Source organism: Haliaeetus albicilla, chromosome 18 (genome assembly GCF_947461875.1).
Source record: "Haliaeetus albicilla chromosome 18, bHalAlb1.1, whole genome shotgun sequence".
Taxonomy (NCBI): domain Eukaryota; kingdom Metazoa; phylum Chordata; class Aves; order Accipitriformes; family Accipitridae; genus Haliaeetus; species Haliaeetus albicilla.
Window position 1 is genome coordinate 27,839,375 of NC_091500.1, and position 20,144 is coordinate 27,859,518.

The following is a 20,144-nucleotide window of genomic DNA, read 5'->3' on the forward strand; positions in this document are numbered from 1 at the left end:
GAGGTGCTGCAGCAGCAGCGCGACGACGCCATCCGGCAGGCACGGGACCTGCAGCAGCAGCTGGCCAAGAAGTTGGTGAGAGGCGCCTCGAGGAGCGGCGAGGCCCCCACGAAGCTCCAGGACGTCCTCAGCAAGCTGCGCTGGGAGACCAATAGCGAGGAGGCTGCTCACATCCTCCGCCTCCAAGACAAACTGCTGCTGCAGAGAAGACTCTTCCTAAAGTACATCTTGGAGAGGTTCGATGGCGAGCAGCCTGCTTCCTGCAATGAGGCCGGGGCCAAGGCCTCGGCCTGGCACCGCCTGCAGACCCTTCTGGGCACCGGGGCCATCAGGCCCTGCTCTTTGGAGAGCCTCATCGCATCTTCCTCCCATGATGGAGAAGGGCAGCGGAAAACCCACCAGAGCTTAAAAGACACTCGCCTCCAGGAGGAAGGGAACAGCACGGAGTCTTTGCTCGAGGCTGGGGGGCAAGACTCGACGCCGCACTGCTCGGACTCCCCGCCGCAAGGAACGACCCACAGCGGGCCGTCTGTGGCAGAGGTAGGTGTTCAGACTGTAGGGCAGCAGGAGGACTGGCTGCCTGGTAGCAGTCACAGCAGGCTGCAGGAGCAGAACGCCCACCTCCAGCGTGCCCTGAAGGACCTCAAGAGGCGATGCAGTGTCCTTCAAGAGGAGAACCGTCTTCTGAGGAAGGCAAGCTCTCCTGAAGTGCGGGAGAAGCAGGAGAGGATCAAGCAGAAGACTGCTAAGCTGCGTCTCCTTGCCAAGCGGCTGCAAGAAACAGCCAGGCAGCTGGAGACCAGCCATTGCCTGATCAATCATTATTAAATCTTTTCTTAACTATCTCTCTGTGTGCTCTCACTCCTTCTCCTGTGTGTATGTGAACTGAAAGGACTTTGAACCAGCTACTGGAGTCAAGCAGGCGGTGCAGGCACCCCTCACTTGTGGCTGCAAGAGCAGGGGCAGCGGTGGGCTGGACCCCTTGGCTGGGTGCCCCAGGGCAGCCAGGGCTGGGGACAGCCAGGGACACACTGGTCACGGCCACCATGAGGGGTGCTCAAGGTACCCAGAGAAAGTGTGGGAGCAGGGGGCAGCCAGAGCCCGGGGACAACGCAGCTGAGTCCCCATTCTGATAACCTCCCTCCAGCTCCAGCTCTTCTTTTCCCCTGGGGGCGATGTGGGCAGAGCCCAGGGCAGGATGGGCCCCCACGGAGCAGCCCAACGCCTGGAGGGTGCCTGGGTCTCCCAGGGTAGGAGGGAGGCATTGGCTGCGGTCCAGGGGGGCAAAACCCCCATGCTGGTCCCTGGAGGGGCACGAGCTGTCCCCCGCTTAGCAGCCAGACCCATGCTGTGCTGGCAGCAAGGAAGGGAGCTCAGCGCAGCCCCACTCGCCTGCCAATGTCCTGCCCAGTCCCGCAGTGTACTGTGAAGCCTGGCAGGACGGGCTGCAGCGGGATGGCAGCCACTGGCCCTGGGGAGCACCCCTCTGTGCAGGCAGCATCACTGGGGGGGGGGCACAAGGCCGCCGGGGCAGGAGCGCGTTGTGGCTGAGACCCATCGTGGGGGGCCAGGGGGTCCCTGGGGGTCCCGAAGGACAAGGAGGGCAGCACGTGCAGTCAGGCAGAGCAGATGCAAAGAGGGCAAGGGAGAGCGGGGGGGGCAGCAGCAGTAGCACGTCGCACCCTGGGACCCACAGCCACTGCCAGCTGCCTCCCCTCTGCCCCACGGCGGGGTGACCCACAGCCACGACCAGGCAACGCAGCAACAGGCAGCGGCTACGGGACCCCGTGCACATCTACTTTTGCGCATGCAAAAATCAATCCCAAACAGCGTGCCACATTAGAAGCAGTGAGCAGGCTTACTTGTGCAAACTAGTGTCCAGGCAAGGTGGGGAGCAGGGAGGGGAAGAGCGGTGGGACAACTCAGGTCAGTTCAGTGCGCGAGAGCCAAGAAACACAATGAACCTGCACTAGGGGTTCCCAGGACAGGAGGTGACAGCAACTAAAACCCTGGTCACCCTTTGCCTCCTGCCTGCAGCAAGGCCACACGGAAGGAAAACCACAGGGACTCACCGGTGTGACACCTCTCTATTCTCGGGCACCATTTTGGGGTGACCTAGGCCTGACGAGGGCAACTTTGGGTGGAGACAACCCATTTCAGTCCATCTTGCTGCCCTGCATCTTGCAAGGGCTGTTTTTGTCCCCCTCAGAACCGGGGGACGGGTGCCCGGCATGCCCCTGCTCCACGTGCAGTACACAGTGCCATGCCAGCCCACATGCGGTGGGACTGCGCCGACCCCGCGTCCCCCACAGATGCTGGCTGCACCGCCGGGAGAAGCCAGGTCTCAACTCCGTGCCACCGAGGCCCAGCTCCACCTCCTCAGCTTGGGCCAACCGGCAGCACGTGCTGGTGAAGCAGTGCCCGAGGGGGACCAAGCAGCCATTTAAGCCGTGAACCATGAGCACCTGTTGGCTTTCAGCCTCGCCGGCAGAGCCAGGGGTCACCACGCAGCCCCAGGTGCACCCCTCACGCTGTGCTGGCCTCGAGGACAGGCCCCCTGTATCACCCCACATTAAAGCCACCACACACCAGCCCCACAGAGAACAGCCACGGCCTCAGCATGATGGGCTCCGGCGCAGGTCTGGTCTGCGGGACCCTTGCCACTGTTCAGAACTGTTTTATGGGGGTGAACCCCCCCTCACCAGGTCCCACTCGTCCTCCGTGTGCCTGGCCCAAATCAGGACGGTCACCAGCGAGAAGGACGATTGGGACCGACAAGCTGAATGGTTGCGTACCAAGCGAGGCCAGTCAGGGAAAGCCGATCTTTATTACGAATGCCAGTCCCAGGGCTGGCCAGTGCCTACGAAAACCTGTCAAGCAATCCTTGCAGCTTGTCCACAATGCTAAATAAGGCTTTACTGGGAGGGGTGGTCAAAAAGGCAGCAGCCCCTCACTGGCTGCTCGGAGGGTCTTTCCCAGCACGCATGCCAGGTTGGCGTAGGCTTCCAGCACGCATGTCAGGTTGGCGTAGGCTTCCTCGGGCAGCAGGCGGTGGAAGACCTCGGGGTCGTACCAGGACGCGTACAGCATGGCAGCAGCCACTGCAAAGACGATGGCCAGCTCCAGGCCGACAAAGAGCAGGAGGAGTGTCCTGTGGGGCAGAAGAAGTATGGGAGACAGGGCAGGGTGGATGCATCCCAGCCCCAGGAGGGATGGAGGGGCCCCACCGGCTGGAGCAGGCGTCCAGCCCATCACCCGGTGGGGACACTCACTGCAGCCAGTAACTGAAACCGCGTCTCCTCGCCCGCACGTCCCTCTCCTGCAGGTCAACACAGAGCAAGGACACTTGTCAAGCACTGCCGCACGGCCGGGACAGCTGGAGTTGCACGGAGTTGCCTTGCACGGGAGCGTAGCCCACGCGTGGCTGGCACCTCCGTGGACCCCTCTCCTCAGGGAGACCCACAGGCTCTTCCCCCTTACCAGCCGTGCTTCCACCACCTCCGGCAGCACAGTCTCCGGCATCTCTGCCTCCTTCTTCCTCTGATACTGGCTGCAGGCAACAGGGCTTGGTTGGACACATTACAGACCTCCGTGGCCACGCCGGGGGTCCCCTTCCACACACACCCCCCCACCCCAGGCAGGGATGGGGCTCCCCTGGCACCAGCATTGGCAGCCCCATGGCGCCGGGTGCTGCAGGGACACCCGTGTGGGGCGAGGGACCCCGCTTACCAGCCCTCTTCCTCCTCCAGTCTCTCTTCCAGATTTCTTATTTCCTGACGCAGCGCCTGGGAGAGGGAAGGGTCTGAGTCCCTGAGCCTGCTGTGGCCCCAGGGACCGTGGGCACCCGCCCGTTTTCCCCCGGCCCCTTCGGCACTACCTCATTCTCCTGCTTGTCCTCCTTGAGCCAGGATGCTATCAGGGCACGGAACTTTTCCTCCTGCAAAACCACGGGCGCGTCGTGCGGGCAGCTGGGCTGGGACCTTGGCACCCTCGCCCCTCTCCGGCCCCAGGGCTGTGCCCACTCACTCCCCCGCTGCCCTAGGGCACTACTGGGAAACTGGGTGACTCGCAAGGCCAGGCGTGGGGAAGCGATGGACCCCCCCCATAGCCTGCGAAAATTGTCCTCCCTAGTCACGCCGCTGGGCAACCGGCACTCGGTGACCCTCTCTGAGCAGGGGGGTTGGAGACGACAAGATGACCTCCAGCGGTCCCTTCCAACCTCTCAGCCCCAGCCGACGCAGCTCTGGGTCAGGGGCAGAGGAGAGGACACCAACCTTAGTGCTGAGCTGCTGTACGGCATCATGTAGCTCCTGATGGTTCTCCTCCTGTGTGCAGAAAGGAGAGCAGGGGCTCAGGGTCTGCAGCCCCAGCCCCTGTGGACCAGGAGCCCCTCCATACCTACCCTAGGCTGCAGCAGCTCCTTGCTGCTTGCTGTCAGCGCGGAGCTCTGCTCAGCATCTCTGCCGGCTCCTCGACTGGTCGCCGCAGCCTTTGCCGCCTGCGGGAATGGGGAACCGTCAGATGCCCTCTCACAGACACACACCCCCTCGCACACGGCGCTGCCCCTGCTTCCCATCTCTCAGCGCCCATCAGCCACTTGCACACCCGCACCCGGCCAGCGGTCCTGCGTGCCCCCTCGCCCCATGCCCGGCTCAGCCTGTGCTTGCTGGCAGCCCAGGACTTGGCAGGAGATGGGGGGGGAGGCGCCAGGGACCTGCACTGCTGTGCCTCCCTCTGCCTTTTCCCAAAAGCGGTCTGCCTGGCAGAGAAGAGGAAACGGCAACATCTGCAGGAGGGGCAGGGGCCCAATCCCTCCATCGCGGATGCCACGTCCCAAAGTCAATGACCCTGCCCGTGGACGCTGGGGTGCGGGGACCCAGCACTGGCACCCCCTCCCTGACCCTGCCAGGATGGGCATCCTTCTTCCCTGTACCTTCTGTGCCTCTTCCAGGCTTGCGACTGCCTCGCTCTTTGCTATTTGAAAGCGCTTCTGCGAGAGAGGAGGAGGAGAAGCCATCAGGGCACTGGACGTTCCCACAAGCGCCCTCCCCTCCGCATTATCCCTTCCCGGCTCCCCTCGGGCACTGCCTTTGCCCCTGCGTCCTCTCTCCTTCCCAGCCTTGCAGGCGGACAGAGGGACCCCCCCAGGCCCAGCTCTGGACACGGGCCACATCTGGACATGGACCTGAGCAACTGGCTCTAGGGGACCCCGCTTAAGCAGGGGCATTGGACAAGATCAGATCATCTCCAGCGGCCCCTTCCAACCTCAACCAGACCGTGGTTCTGTGAACTCACCTTCATCTGGGCCACCTGCCCCTCCAGTTGCTGGAGCTCCTGGCCGCTCTCTTCGAAACAGCGTGCCACGAGACAGTTCTGGGAAAAGGAGCCGCACGCAGGCACTGAGCCCCTGACACAGCCCCAGCCGCCGCAGCTGGGGGACGTGGGTACAGGAGGGGACACTGACCTCTGAGGTGAGCCGCTCCAAGGTCTTCTGCAGCTCCTGCTGCTTCTGCCCCTGCATGGTGAAAGGAGGGGTCAGGGGCTCCGGTCTCGCAGCCCCAGTCCCCGGGGACAAGGGGACCGCTCCCCACCTACCAGACACTGCAGCAGCGCCCTGTGGCTTTGGGATGCTGCGGAACAGCGGGCCAGGCGCGCCCGGACCATGCGGAGGTCTTCTTTCACCGCTTCTGCCTGGGTGGTTACACCTGCGAGTCGGGAGCGAGCGGGGTGTGAGGGGCACGGATGCTCGCAGGGATGGTCCCCAAGCTCAGGGCATCTGCACTCCTGCACGCCTGCCTCTACTCGGCATATGAGCGAGGCTGGGGGTGCCGCACACGGAGCCCCTCGCCCGGCAGCCGGCTGTGGGGACTGTGGGGATGCTCTGCCCTCACCTTCCTCTTCACCGCCAGAGACATTCCACTGCATGGTGGACAAAGGACAGGTCGTTTGCGAGTCTCCTCTAAACTCCTGCCCAACAGCTCCGAGGTTCTCCCCGGAATGTTCCCCCGTCTCCAGGAGCAGCCCCTTTTATACCCGCCGGGGCACCCGTGTCACAGGCGCGAGGTGACGTCAGAGTGACACGGTCACCGCTGTCCACTGTGACATGGCCGCCAACTCCCTGGGCTGGCGCCAAGAGCTGACCTGGGGCTCGGCCGCAGCCACTGGGGAAACAGGGCATCACTCTTAGCCCACCGGCGGGAGCGACCGCAGGCACCGCTTGCCGGCGTCTCCCTGGGGGGGGTTGCCGGTTCCTTCACCACCCGGCTGCCACCGTTGCCCACCCCGGGACCAAGCAGGAGCCAGGCTGCGCACACAGTCCCAGCAGACACTTGCACGGACACGCGTGAACGACGGGCGTGCACGGATGGCCACGCCGCATGGGGTCCAGCATCCAGCCCCCACCGGGATCCAGCATCCAGCCCCAGGGGGGAACAACAGTCTGGGAAGAGGGAAAAATAAGGACCAGCTCTCTGTCAGGCTCGACAAGGGTATAAAGGGGGTCCCGCCGGAGGACACCCTGAGCCAGTCCTCCTCGGAGCAGCGGGTCTGCAGTCCGGGACACTCTCCTTGGGTCAGGTTGCTAAAGGAGGTTCTAGCCTTGTGGCTGAAGAAAGGCTTTTTAGAAAGCGCTTTTTAGAAAGCAGTCCTCTGCACAGGAGCGCCCAGAAGAACCAGCTCTCATCTGTAACCCACACGCACAGAGTAGAGGCAGCCTTAGAGCTGCCATTCTCCTTCACCCCGCCACACACAGCTTTGGAAAAGGGCTGCTTCCTTTTGCTCATGTGCAAGAAAGTACTTCTCTCATTTCACTAACGCTGGCCAACTTCCTTTCCATCCACAGTCTTGCATCTGATTACTAGTCCAATTAGGCGTTTGCACTGATTGTCACTTACACCACAAAGTTCTGGGTGTAATCACCTGGTAAGAGCAAAGACATAAAGAAGCAAGTAACTAGCACGCAAGGTAACCCCGCTCATATCGCACTTTTCTGCAAGCCATCTTGTCTTTCAGAGAAGTCTGTCTGTGCTCACAGGAGTCACTCTGTGTGATGGGCATCGCTCCCCTCTGTAAGAGAGGAGAAAGCTCTGGTTGACAAAAGAGTGTCAAGCACTCTTGTTACTGAAGCAATGGTTAAAGTATTTTATTTGATAACTAATTTGATTTAAACCACTGTGTGTAGTCCTGAGCTATTTTAATAAATGGGGAATCTTACTGGGGCTAGTTCTTACTGAAAGTAAGCACTTCACTACTTGAAGACTTCCTGAAGCAAGCGAACAATTGCAGTTATCTGTTATCAAGTGTAACATCGTTTACTGTTCAGAAGTAATGGCGGCAGTCACCTAACCAATTTCAAATGAGAAATGTCAAGAGGCCCAGGCTTAGCTGCTGTCCGGTATCTCGAGTGCAAAATGTAAGCCACGCTACAAACAGAAAATCACCTTAAGATCAACATTTAGCTGTAATATTTGCAGGGCCGGGCGCTCTTGGCGGCGGGCGGGAGAGGGGCGCAGAGGTGGCGCCAGGCGGCCTCGCTGTCGCACGCCTCGTGGAGGTAGTGGCAGGTCTGGCCCAGTCTCGGCAGGTCGGGCAGCGTCAGGAAGGAGATGATGTGCAGTGGCTGTGGGGAGGGGGGGAGAGCATCAACCCTGGGACCCCCCCTGCTTTGAGGGGGAGACCCCAGCCCCACCATCCCTCCGCTCAACTCACCATCCCAGGGGGGAGACGCTGGATGGCGGCGGTGGGGTTGCCTCGGCTGCGGGGAGGGGATGTGGGTGAGGTGGTGGCGGGCAGCCCCACGGCAAGCATTCCCCCCCACCCATCCTCGCGCGCTCCACCGTCACACCGGCGGCCTCGCCGTCACGTCCTCGTCACCACCCGGCGAGTGCCGGCAGCGATAGCGGCGAGAAGCCCGGTGGCCCGTGGCTGCTGTCTAGTGGCACGGCCATGGGATACTGACTCTCTGGAGACTGGGGGTTCTGGAGCATGGGGGTGGGTGGGGGATGGAGGGGGGGAAGAGGGGCTGCAGGTCTGGGCCCAGGGCTGCTGGGCCTCGGGGCAGGCCCCATGCGCGCCATGTTGAGGCTCGGCCTGGCCGCCAGCAGAGCCCGCCTTCTCCTCACATCAGTCTTCACTGGCATAGGTTTGGGGGGCTGTCGGTCTCCTGAGGTGATGCTGCCTCTGATCGGTCACCTAGGCTGTCACTCTGCCCTGGTTTGATGCCTGCCCTTCCCTGAGGGCTGCCTCTGAGCAGCCCCAGGTGGTCAGGCTGCCCAGGTGCAGTTCACCTGAGGTGATGCGCTCCCCAACTGGCCCACTGGGCTGTCACTCTGACCTGGTTTGGGGCTCGCACGTCCCATCCCTGAGGTGACGCTGCCTCTGATTGGCTGCCTGGGGTGGTCACCCTCCCGCCACCAACAGTGCCCGCCCTTCCCTGAGGTGATGTTTCATCTGACTGGCTGCCTGGGATTTCCCCCCTTGCGCCTCCCATCAAATGATGGGTCAGACAGTTTATCAATCTTCCGCGTGCTGCTCTCCCACCAGGCGTGAGTGGTGGAGCCAGCATGCCCCGCCCCCACACGTTGCCCCGCTTTTTCGACTCTTGCCCCCTTTCCTGCAGGCCTCAAAGCTTGATTGGTTGGCTACATATCAGCCACGTGCCTTGCCCCCACTTCCTCAAATGCCATTGGCTGTCCTGGGTCCCCTGACTCCCCACAGACTCCTAGGCGGGTGTTGCCAGGCGACAAGCTCCGCCTTTAGGGTTTAGACCCTCAGCTTGAAACCCTGGGCCCTAAAAAAAGGCTATGGGTCATAAAAGACAGGTTTGGACCCAAAAAATGAGGATTTCGGCCCTAAAAAAGGGGCGCTGGGCACTCAAAAGAATGGGCTAGGTGCTAAAAACGAAGCTTTGGACCCTGAAAAGGAGGGGAACCTCTTGGTTCCTCTGTGACCCCCAGAAAGGAAGCTTTGGTCGTGAATATAGGGCTTTGGGCGCTCCAATGGAGGCTTCCAGCTGTAAAAGAGGGCTTTGGACCCTCAAAATGAGAGGAGGGGTGATTCAAAGAAATTAACTCAATAGTTTGATTAACTGTTAAGCAGGTATTCTTTATTGGCAGCGCTGGATGCACGGGGGATCGCTCCACCTATCGTGCGCACCGTCGGGTCTAATTGTGCGGGTTAAGTACATGCTCTACGTACATATTCACTAGATTTCTGAGAAATGTTATACATATTCATTAGTTTTCCGGGAAACTATTAGCATATGCAAATGTCCTTTACGCAGGCGCATTGAAGGCCTCTGGTGGTCTTCAGGAGTCCTCTGGTGGTCTTCCATAGTCTTCCTCACTCGTCCGCTACTTGACCCTCCTCGGGTGATTCTGCGCGGTATGGGCCTTTACATGTTTTGATACATCAGTGCTTGTTACTGCTCTTATTATCTAAGTTTTCATTAGTGGTGTAGAACCATATGGTTAGTTTAAGCTAAATTTCTACAAGGACAAGAACAAAGGCAGGAGTTCTTATCTTTTCTGGCCCTCTCTCTTCAAGCAAGGCCTCTGCTTCTGCCTTCTCAACAAGATTGTAAATTCATCAAACATTTAATTAAGTTTTGTCATCGCTCACGGTTCCTTCTTGCTCATCGCTCCCAAGTACCAGTCTCTGACAGGCTTAATCTTTGACAAACACTAGTCTTTGGTATGTAAAGTTACAGAGAGACAACCATTAAGCAATTAGCAGTTCGTTCTCTGTATCGCTAAAAAGGAAGCTTTGGACCCTGAAAAGGAGGGGAACCTCTCGGTTCCTCTGTGACCCCCAGAAAGGAAGCTTTGGTCGTGAATATAGGGCTTTGGGCACTCCAGTGGAGGCTTCCAGCTGTAAAAGAGGGCTTTGGACCCTCAAAATGAGAGGAGGGGTCATGTGTAACCAAAATAACCAAAACGTCTCCTGATGTTCCAAGCCAGACGAGTCAAAAGGACTCAACGAGACGATGAACGCAACTGCGCATTCACAGGAGATGGCATTAGGTGACACAAATTTTGTGTGCTGGGAGTGGGCGGGCCATACCTCATAAGGCCACACAGCCCCACCCCTCCTTTGTGAGCTGGCGGTGGGGGCGGGGCCAGGACATACCTTACAAGGCCACACAGCCCCACCCTCCTTTGTGAGCTGGGGGCCAGGACACCTATATAAGGCCACACTCGCCCACCCCTGGCTGATTGCAGACGCTGTCTCTGCTCCTGCACGGTCAAGAGGGAGGCAGCGAGCGACGCACGACGTTGGTGGCTGTTGGTGGCAGCGTTTGGTTGCCATCCCTGCAGCCATGAGCCGGGACAGTGCGGGACCGGGGACCGGGGCGCGCGGCCGCCCCTCGCCCTGCCGGGGCCCGGCGCAGAAGGATGAGCACAAGCGGCAGCTGGAGAGGCTGCAGGCTGAGCTGGAGGCTGAGCAACTCCGCTCCCAAGAGCTGTGCCGCCACTTTGCCGCCGAAACTCGCAAGCTGAAGGAGGCCGCAGAGCGGGATCGGCAGCTCCTGGCCAAACGGCTACACTCCAAATGGGAGCAGCGGCAGGCACGGGAGCTCCAGCGGCTGCGGGAGCTGAACCAGCGGCAGCGGGAGGTGGAGATCCGCCAGCTGCTGCGCTCGAAGGAGGCTGAGCTGCACGAGGCGCAGGAGGTGCTGCAGCAGCAGCGCGACGACGCCATCCGGCAGGCACGGGACCTGCAGCAGCAGCTGGCCAAGAAGTTGGTGAGAGGCGCCTCGAGGAGCGGCGAGGCCCCCACGAAGCTCCAGGACGTCCTCAGCAAGCTGCGCTGGGAGACCAATAGCGAGGAGGCTGCTCACATCCTCCGCCTCCAAGACAAACTGCTGCTGCAGAGAAGACTCTTCCTAAAGTACATCTTGGAGAGGTTCGATGGCGAGCAGCCTGCTTCCTGCAATGAGGCCGGGGCCAAGGCCTCGGCCTGGCACCGCCTGCAGACCCTTCTGGGCACCGGGGCCATCAGGCCCTGCTCTTTGGAGAGCCTCATCGCATCTTCCTCCCATGATGGAGAAGGGCAGCGGAAAACCCACCAGAGCTTAAAAGACACTCGCCTCCAGGAGGAAGGGAACAGCACGGAGTCTTTGCTCGAGGCTGGGGGGCAAGACTCGACGCCGCACTGCTCGGACTCCCCGCCGCAAGGAACGACCCACAGCGGGCCGTCTGTGGCAGAGGTAGGTGTTCAGACTGTAGGGCAGCAGGAGGACTGGCTGCCTGGTAGCAGTCACAGCAGGCTGCAGGAGCAGAACGCCCACCTCCAGCGTGCCCTGAAGGACCTCAAGAGGCGATGCAGTGTCCTTCAAGAGGAGAACCGTCTTCTGAGGAAGGCAAGCTCTCCTGAAGTGCGGGAGAAGCAGGAGAGGATCAAGCAGAAGACTGCTAAGCTGCGTCTCCTTGCCAAGCGGCTGCAAGAAACAGCCAGGCAGCTGGAGACCAGCCATTGCCTGATCAATCATTATTAAATCTTTTCTTAACTATCTCTCTGTGTGCTCTCACTCCTTCTCCTGTGTGTATGTGAACTGAAAGGACTTTGAACCAGCTACTGGAGTCAAGCAGGCGGTGCAGGCACCCCTCACTTGTGGCTGCAAGAGCAGGGGCAGCGGTGGGCTGGACCCCTTGGCTGGGTGCCCCAGGGCAGCCAGGGCTGGGGACAGCCAGGGACACACTGGTCACGGCCACCATGAGGGGTGCTCAAGGTACCCAGAGAAAGTGTGGGAGCAGGGGGCAGCCAGAGCCCGGGGACAACGCAGCTGAGTCCCCATTCTGATAACCTCCCTCCAGCTCCAGCTCTCCTTTTCCCCTGGGGGCGATGTGGGCAGAGCCCAGGGCAGGATGGGCCCCCACGGAGCAGCCCAACGCCTGGAGGGTGCCTGGGTCTCCCAGGGTAGGAGGGAGGCATTGGCTGCGGTCCAGGGGGGCAAAACCCCCATGCTGGTCCCTGGAGGGGCACGAGCTGTCCCCCGCTTAGCAGCCAGACCCATGCTGTGCTGGCAGCAAGGAAGGGAGCTCAGCACAGACCCACTCGCCTGCCAATGTCCTGCCCAGTCCCGCAGTGTACTGTGAAGCCTGGCAGGATGGGCTGCAGCGGGATGGCAGCCACTGACCCTGGGGAGCACCCCTCTGTGCAGGCAGCATCACTGGGGGGGGGGCACAAGGCCGCCGGGGCAGGAGCGCGTTGTGGCTGAGACCCATCGTGGGGGGCCAGGGGGTCCCTGGGGGTCCCGAAGGACAAGGAGGGCAGCACGTGCAGTCAGGCAGAGCAGATGCAAAGAGGGCAAGGGAGAGCGGGGGGGGCAGCAGCAGTAGCACGTCGCACCCTGGGACCCACAGCCACGACCAGGCAACGCAGCAACAGGCAGCGGCTACGGGACCCCGTGCACATCTACTGCATGCAAAAATCAATCCCAAACAGCGTGCCACATTAGAAGCAGTGAGCAGGCTTACTTGTGCAAACTAGTGTCCAGGCAAGGTGGGGAGCAGGGAGGGGAAGAGCGGTGGGACAACTCAGGTCAGTTCAGTGCGCGAGAGCCAAGAAACACAATGAACCTGCACTAGGGGTTCCCAGGACAGGAGGTGACAGCAACTAAAACCCTGGTCACCCTTTGCCTCCTGCCTGCAGCAAGGCCACACGGAAGGAAAACCACAGGGACTCACCGGTGTGACACCTCTCTATTCTCGGGCACCATTTTGGGGTGACCTAGGCCTGACGAGGGCAACTTTGGGTGGAGACAACCCATTTCAGTCCATCTTGCTGCCCTGCATCTTGCAAGGGCTGTTTTTGTCCCCCTCAGAACCGGGGGACGGGTGCCCGGCATGCCCCTGCTCCACGTGCAGTACACAGTGCCATGCCAGCCCACATGCGGTGGGACTGCGCCGACCCCGCGTCCCCCACAGATGCTGGCTGCACCGCCGGGAGAAGCCAGGTCTCAACTCCGTGCCACCGAGGCCCAGCTCCACCTCCTCAGCTTGGGCCAACCGGCAGCACGTGCTGGTGAAGCAGTGCCCGAGGGGGACCAAGCAGCCATTTAAGCCGTGAACCATGAGCACCTGTTGGCTTTCAGCCTCGCCGGCAGAGCCAGGGGTCACCACGCAGCCCCAGGTGCACCCCTCACGCTGTGCTGGCCTCGAGGACAGGCCCCCTGTATCACCCCACATTAAAGCCACCACACACCAGCCCCACAGAGAACAGCCACGGCCTCAGCATGATGGGCTCCGGCGCAGGTCTGGTCTGCGGGACCCTTGCCACTGTTCAGAACTGTTTTATGGGGATGAACCCCCCCTCACCAGGTCCCACTCGTCCTCCGTGTGCCTGGCCCAAATCAGGACGGTCACCAGCGAGAAGGACGATTGGGACCGACAAGCTGAATGGTTGCGTACCAAGCGAGGCCAGTCAGGGAAAGCCGATCTTTATTACGAATGCCAGTCCCAGGGCTGGCCAGTGCCTACGAAAACCTGTCAAGCAATCCTTGCAGCTTGTCCACAATGCTAAATAAGGCTTTACTGGGAGGGGTGGTCAAAAAGGCAGCAGCCCCTCACTGGCTGCTCGGAGGGTCTTTCCCAGCACGCATGCCAGGTTGGCGTAGGCTTCCAGCACGCATGTCAGGTTGGCGTAGGCTTCCTCGGGCAGCAGGCGGTGGAAGACCTCGGGGTCGTACCAGGACGCGTACAGCATGGCAGCAGCCACTGCAAAGACGATGGCCAGCTCCAGGCCGACAAAGAGCAGGAGGAGTGTCCTGTGGGGCAGAAGAAGTATGGGAGACAGGGCAGGGTGGATGCATCCCAGCCCCAAGAGGGATGGAGGGGCCCCACCGGCTGGAGCAGGCGTCCAGCCCATCACCCGGTGGGGACACTCACTGCAGCCAGTAACTGAAACCGCGTCTCCTCGCCCGCACGTCCCTCTCCTGCAGGTCAACACAGAGCAAGGACACTTGTCAAGCACTGCCGCACGGCCGGGACAGCTGGAGTTGCACGGAGTTGCCTTGCACGGGAGCGTAGCCCACGCGTGGCTGGCACCTCCGTGGACCCCTCTCCTCAGGGAGACCCACAGGCTCTTCCCCCTTACCAGCCGTGCTTCCACCACCTCCGGCAGCACAGTCTCCGGCATCTCTGCCTCCTTCTTCCTCTGATACTGGCTGCAGGCAACAGGGCTTGGTTGGACACATTACAGACCTCCGTGGCCACGCCGGGGGTCCCCTTCCACACACACCCCCCCACCCCAGGCAGGGATGGGGCTCCCCTGGCACCAGCATTGGCAGCCCCATGGCGCCGGGTGCTGCAGGGACACCCGTGTGGGGCGAGGGACCCCGCTTACCAGCCCTCTTCCTCCTCCAGTCTCTCTTCCAGATTTCTTATTTCCTGACGCAGCGCCTGGGAGAGGGAAGGGTCTGAGTCCCTGAGCCTGCTGTGGCCCCAGGGACCGTGGGCACCCGCCCGTTTTCCCCCGGCCCCTTCGGCACTACCTCATTCTCCTGCTTGTCCTCCTTGAGCCAGGATGCTATCAGGGCACGGAACTTTTCCTCCTGCAAAACCACAGGTGCGTCGTGCGGGCAGCTGGGCTGGGACCTTGGCACCCTCGCCCCTCTCCGGCCCCAGGGCTGTGCCCACTCACTCCCCCGCTGCCCTAGGGCACTACTGGGAAACTGGGTGACTCGCAAGGCCAGGCGTGGGGAAGCGATGGACCCCCCCCATAGCCTGCGAAAATTGTCCTCCCTAGTCACGCCGCTGGGCAACCGGCACTCGGTGACCCTCTCTGAGCAGGGGGGTTGGAGACGACAAGATGACCTCCAGCGGTCCCTTCCAACCTCTCAGCCCCAGCCGACGCAGCTCTGGGTCAGGGGCAGAGGAGAGGACACCAACCTTAGTGCTGAGCTGCTGTACGGCATCATGTAGCTCCTGATGGTTCTCCTCCTGCGTGCAGAAAGGAGAGCAGGGGCTCAGGGTCTGCAGCCCCAGCCCCTGTGGACCAGGAGCCCCTCCATACCTACCCTAGGCTGCAGCAGCTCCTTGCTGCTTGCCGTCAGCGCAGAGCTCTGCTCAGCATCTCTGCCGGCTCCTCGACTGGTCGCCGCAGCCTTTGCCGCCTGCGGGAATGGGGAACCGTCAGATGCCCTCTCACAGACACACACCCCCTCGCACACGGCGCTGCCCCTGCTTCCCATCTCTCAGCGCCCATCAGCCACTTGCACACCCGCACCCGGCCAGCGGTCCTGCGTGCCCCCTCGCCCCATGCCCGGCTCAGCCTGTGCTTGCTGGCAGCCCAGGACTTGGCAGGAGATGGGGGGGGAGGCGCCAGGGACCTGCACTGCTGTGCCTCCCTCTGCTTTTTCCCAAAAGCGGTCTGCCTGGCAGAGAAGAGGGAACGGCAACATCTGCAGGAGGGGCAGGGGCCCAATCCCTCCATCGCGGATGCCACGTCCCAAAGTCAATGACCCTGCCCGTGGACGCTGGGGTGCGGGGACCCAGCACTGGCACCCCCTCCCTGACCCTGCCAGGATGGGCATCCTTCTTCCCTGTACCTTCTGTGCCTCTTCCAGGCTTGCGACTGCCTCGCTCTTTGCTATTTGAAAGCGCTTCTGCGAGAGAGGAGGAGGAGAAGCCATCAGGGCACTGGACGTTCCCACAAGCGCCCTCCCCTCCGCATTATCCCTTCCCGGCTCCCCTCGGGCACTGCCTTTGCCCCTGCGTCCTCTCTCCTTCCCAGCCTTGCAGGCGGACAGAGGGACCCCCCCAGGCCCAGCTCTGGACGCGGTCCACATCTGGACATGGACCTGAGCAACTGGCTCTAGGGGACCCCGCTTAAGCAGGGGCATTGGACAAGATCAGATCATCTCCAGCGGCCCCTTCCAACCTCAACCAGACCGTGGTTCTGTGAACTCACCTTCATCTGGGCCACCTGCCCCTCCAGTTGCTGGAGCTCCTGGCCGCTCTCTTCGAAACAGCGTGCCACGAGACAGTTCTGGGAAAAGGAGCCGCACGCAGGCACTGAGCCCCTGACACAGCCCCAGCCGCCGCAGCTGGGGGACGTGGGTACAGGAGGGGACACTGACCTCCGAGGTGAGCCGCTCCAAGGTCTTCTGCAGCTCCTGCTGCTTCTGCCCCTGCATGGTGAAAGGAGGGGTCAGGGGCTCCGGTCTCGCAGCCCCAGTCCCCGGGGACAAGGGGACCGCTCCCCACCTACCAGACACTGCAGCAGCGCCCTGTGGCTTTGGGATGCTGCGGAACAGCGGGCCAGGCGCGCCCGGACCATGCGGAGGTCTTCTTTCACCGCTTCTGCCTGGGTGGTTACACCTGCGAGTCGGGAGCGAGCGGGGTGTGAGGGGCACGGATGCTCGCAGGGATGGTCCCCAAGCTCAGGGCATCTGCACTCCTGCACGCCTGCCTCTACTCGGCATATGAGCGAGGCTGGGGGTGCCGCACACGGAGCCCCTCGCCCGGCAGCCGGCTGTGGGGACTGTGGGGATGCTCTGCCCTCACCTTCCTCTTCACCGCCAGAGACATTCCACTGCATGGTGGACAAAGGACAGGTCGTTTGCGAGTCTCCTCTAAACTCCTGCCCAACAGCTCCGAGGTTCTCCCCGGAATGTTCCCCCGTCTCCAGGAGCAGCCCCTTTTATACCCGCCGGGGCACCCGTGTCACAGGCGCGAGGTGACGTCAGAGTGACACGGTCACCGCTGTCCACTGTGACATGGCCGCCAACTCCCTGGGCTGGCGCCAAGAGCTGACCTGGGGCTCGGCCGCAGCCACTGGGGAAACAGGGCATCACTCTTAGCCCACCGGCGGGAGCGACCGCGGGCACCGCTTGCCGGCGTCTCCCTGGGGGGGGTTGCCGGTTCCTTCACCACCCGGCTGCTACCGTTGCCCACCCCGGGACCAAGCAGGAGCCAGGCTGCGCACACAGTCCCAGCAGACACTCGCACGGACACGCGTGAACGACGGGCGTGCACGGATGGCCACGCCGCATGGGGTCCAGCATCCAGCCCCCACCGGGATCCAGCATCCAGCCCCAGGGGGGAACAACAGTCTGGGAAGAGGGAAAAATAAGGACCAGCTCTCTGTCAGGCTCGACAAGGGTATAAAGGGGGTCCCGCCGGAGGACACCCTGAGCCAGTCCTCCTCGGAGCAGCGGGTCTGCAGTCCGGGACACTCTCCTTGGGTCAGGTTGCTAAAGGAGGTTCTAGCCTTGTGGCTGAAGAAAGGCTTTTTAGAAAGCAGTCCTCTGCACAGGAGCGCCCAGAAGAACCAGCTCTCATCTGTAACCCACACGCACAGAGTAGAGGCAGCCTTAGAGCTGCCATTCTCCTTCACCCCGCCACACACAGCTTTGGAAAAGGGCTGCTTCCTTTTGCTCATGTGCAAGAAAGTACTTCTCTCATTTCACTAACGCTGGCCAACTTCCTTTCCATCCACAGTCTTGCATCTGATTACTAGTCCAATTAGGCGTTTGCACTGATTGTCACTTACACCGCAAAGTTCTGGGTGTAATCACCTGGTAAGAGCAAAGACATAAAGAAGCAAGTAACTAGCACGCAAGGTAACCCCGCTCATATCGCACTTTTCTGCAAGCCATCTTGTCTTTCAGAGAAGTCTGTCTGTGCTCACAGGAGTCACTCTGTGTGATGGGCATCGCTCCCCTCTGTAAGAGAGGAGAAAGCTCTGGTTGACAAAAGAGTGTCAAGCACTCTTGTTACTGAAGCAATGGTTAAAGTATTTTATTTGATAACTAATTTGATTTAAACCACTGTGTGTAGTCCTGAGCTATTTTAATAAATGGGGAATCTTACTGGGGCTAGTTCTTACTGAAAGTAAGCACTTCACTACTTGAAGACTTCCTGAAGCAAGCGAACAATTGCAGTTATCTGTTATCAAGTGTAACATCGTTTACTGTTCAGAAGTAATGGCGGCAGTCACCTAACCAATTTCAAATGAGAAATGTCAAGAGGCCCAGGCTTAGCTGCTGTCCGGTATCTCGAGTGCAAAATGTAAGCCACGCTACAAACAGAAAATCACCTTAAGATCAACATTTAGCTGTAATATTTGCAGGGCCGGGCGCTCTTGGCGGCGGGCGGGAGAGGGGCGCAGAGGTGGCGCCAGGCGGCCTCGCTGTCGCACGCCTCGTGGAGGTAGTGGCAGGTCTGGCCCAGTCTCGGCAGGTCGGGCAGCGTCAGGAAGGAGATGATGTGCAGTGGCTGTGGGGAGGGGGGGAGAGCATCAACCCTGGGACCCCCCCTGCTTTGAGGGGGAGACCCCAGCCCCACCATCCCTCCGCTCAACTCACCATCCCAGGGGGGAGACGCTGGATGGCGGCGGTGGGGTTGCCTCGGCTGCGGGGAGGGGATGTGGGTGAGGTGGTGGCGGGCAGCCCCACGGCAAGCATTCCCCCCCACCCATCCTCGCGCGCTCCACCGTCACACCGGCGGCCTCGCCGTCACGTCCTCGTCACCACCCGGCGAGTGCCGGCAGCGATAGCGGCGAGAAGCCCGGTGGCCCGTGGCTGCTGTCTAGTGGCACGGCCATGGGATACTGACTCTCTGGAGACTGGGGGTTCTGGAGCATGGGGGTGGGTGGGGGATGGAGGGGGGGAAGAGGGGCTGCAGGTCTGGGCCCAGGGCTGCTGGGCCTCGGGGCAGGCCCCATGCGCGCCATGTTGAGGCTCGGCCTGGCCGCCAGCAGAGCCCGCCTTCTCCTCACATCAGTCTTCACTGGCATAGGTTTGGGGGGCTGTCGGTCTCCTGAGGTGATGCTGCCTCTGATCGGTCACCTAGGCTGTCACTCTGCCCTGGTTTGATGCCTGCCCTTCCCTGAGGGCTGCCTCTGAGCAGCCCCAGGTGGTCAGGCTGCCCAGGTGCAGTTCACCTGAGGTGATGCGCTCCCCAACTGGCCCACTGGGCTGTCACTCTGACCTGGTTTGGGGCTCGCACGTCCCATCCCTGAGGTGACGCTGCCTCTGATTGGCTGCCTGGGGTGGTCACCCTCCCGCCACCAACAGTGCCCGCCCTTCCCTGAGGTGATGTTTCATCTGACTGGCTGCCTGGGATTTCCCCCCTTGCGCCTCCCATCAAATGATGGGTCAGACAGTTTATCAATCTTCCGCGTGCTGCTCTCCCACCAGGCGTGAGTGGTGGAGCCAGCATGCCCCGCCCCCACACGTTGCCCCGCTTTTTCGACTCTTGCCCCCTTTCCTGCAGGCCTCAAAGCTTGATTGGTTGGCTACATATCAGCCACGTGCCTTGCCCCCACTTCCTCAAATGCCATTGGCTGTCCTGGGTCCCCTGACTCCCCACAGACTCCTAGGCGGGTGTTGCCAGGCGACAAGCTCCGCCTTTAGGGTTTAGACCCTCAGCTTGAAACCCTGGGCCCTAAAAAAAGGCTATGGGTCATGAAAGACCCAAAAAATGAGGATTTCGGCCCTAAAAAAGGGGCGCTGGGCACTCAAAAGAATGGGCTAGGTGCTAAAAACGAAGCTTTGGACCCTGAAAAGGAGGGGAACCTCTTGGTTCCTCTGTGACCCCCAGAAAGGAAGCTTTGGTCGTGAATATAGGGCTTTGGGCGCTCCAATGGAGGCTTCCAGCTGTAAAAGAGGGCTTTGGACCCTCAAAATGAGAGGAGGGGTGATTCAAAGAAATTAACTCAATAGTTTGATTAACTGTTAAGCAGGTATTCTTTATTGGCAGCGCTGGATGCACGGGGGATCGCTCCACCTATCGTGCGCACCGTCGGGTCTAATTGTGCGGGTTAAGTACATGCTCTACGTACATATTCACTAGATTTCTGAGAAATGTTATACATATTCATTAGTTTTCCGGGAAACTATTAGCATATGCAAATGTCCTTTACGCAGGCGCATTGAAGGCCTCTGGTGGTCTTCAGGAGTCCTCTGGTGGTCTTCCATAGTCTTCCTCACTCGTCCGCTACTTGACCCTCCTCGGGTGATTCTGCGCGGTATGGGCCTTTACATGTTTTGATACATCAGTGCTTGTTACTGCTCTTATTATCTAAGTTTTCATTAGTGGTGTAGAACCATATGGTTAGTTTAAGCTAAATTTCTACAAGGACAAGAACAAAGGCAGGAGTTCTTATCTTTTCTGGCCCTCTCTCTTCAAGCAAGGCCTCTG

At 60.8% G+C, this 20,144-nt stretch overlaps 2 protein-coding genes and 1 long non-coding RNA gene across 3 annotated transcripts; 1 reads left to right on the forward strand and 2 right to left on the reverse strand.

Moving 5' to 3' along the window:
- Window positions 1–2,859: 2,859 nt before the first annotated feature.
- On the reverse strand, window positions 2,860–5,521 carry LOC138689873 (uncharacterized). The gene is made up of 9 exons (XM_069806516.1): window positions 5,465–5,521; window positions 5,296–5,373; window positions 4,934–4,990; window positions 4,403–4,498; window positions 3,878–3,937; window positions 3,730–3,785; window positions 3,481–3,550; window positions 3,273–3,319; window positions 2,860–3,151 (listed from the first exon to the last, which is right to left on the reverse strand). Exons 1-9 carry the CDS (start codon window positions 5,519–5,521, stop codon window positions 2,932–2,934), a joined length of 741 nt encoding a protein of 246 aa, XP_069662617.1. The 3' UTR covers window positions 2,860–2,931.
- A 3,406-nt stretch (window positions 5,522–8,927) lies between these two features.
- Window positions 8,928–19,925, forward strand: LOC138689740 (uncharacterized). The gene is made up of 2 exons (XR_011328649.1): window positions 8,928–9,381; window positions 19,871–19,925. It is a non-coding gene; the product is annotated as an uncharacterized lncRNA (long non-coding RNA).
- LOC138689922 (uncharacterized) lies at window positions 13,464–16,135 on the reverse strand. Its single transcript, XM_069806570.1, has 10 exons — window positions 16,079–16,135; window positions 15,910–15,987; window positions 15,548–15,604; window positions 15,017–15,112; window positions 14,889–14,939; window positions 14,492–14,833; window positions 14,344–14,399; window positions 14,095–14,164; window positions 13,887–13,933; window positions 13,464–13,765 (listed from the first exon to the last, which is right to left on the reverse strand). The coding sequence occupies exons 1-10, from the start codon at window positions 16,133–16,135 to the stop codon at window positions 13,546–13,548; spliced, it is 1,074 nt and encodes a 357-aa protein (XP_069662671.1). The 3' UTR covers window positions 13,464–13,545.
- Window positions 19,926–20,144: the final 219 nt, after the last annotated feature.

Bases quoted from the DNA above. Each gene is read 5' to 3' on its own strand.
- LOC138689873 (XM_069806516.1), bottom strand. From the start codon at position 5,521: ATGCAGGGGCAGAAGCAGCAGGAGCTGCAGAAGACCTTGGAGCGGCTC. The intron at 3,551-3,729 runs GTAAGCGGGGTC...TGTTGCCTGCAG, and splicing joins CTGGAGGAGGAAGAGGGCTG to CCAGTATCAGAGGAAGAAGG. The intron at 3,152-3,272 runs GTGAGTGTCCCC...TCTGCCCCACAG, and splicing joins GGTTTCAGTTACTGGCTGCA to GACACTCCTCCTGCTCTTTG.
- LOC138689922 (XM_069806570.1), bottom strand. From the start codon at position 16,135: ATGCAGGGGCAGAAGCAGCAGGAGCTGCAGAAGACCTTGGAGCGGCTC. The intron at 14,834-14,888 runs GTTGGTGTCCTC...TGGGGCTGAGAG, and splicing joins TACAGCAGCTCAGCACTAAG to GTTGGAAGGGACCGCTGGAG. The intron at 14,165-14,343 runs GTAAGCGGGGTC...TGTTGCCTGCAG, and splicing joins CTGGAGGAGGAAGAGGGCTG to CCAGTATCAGAGGAAGAAGG.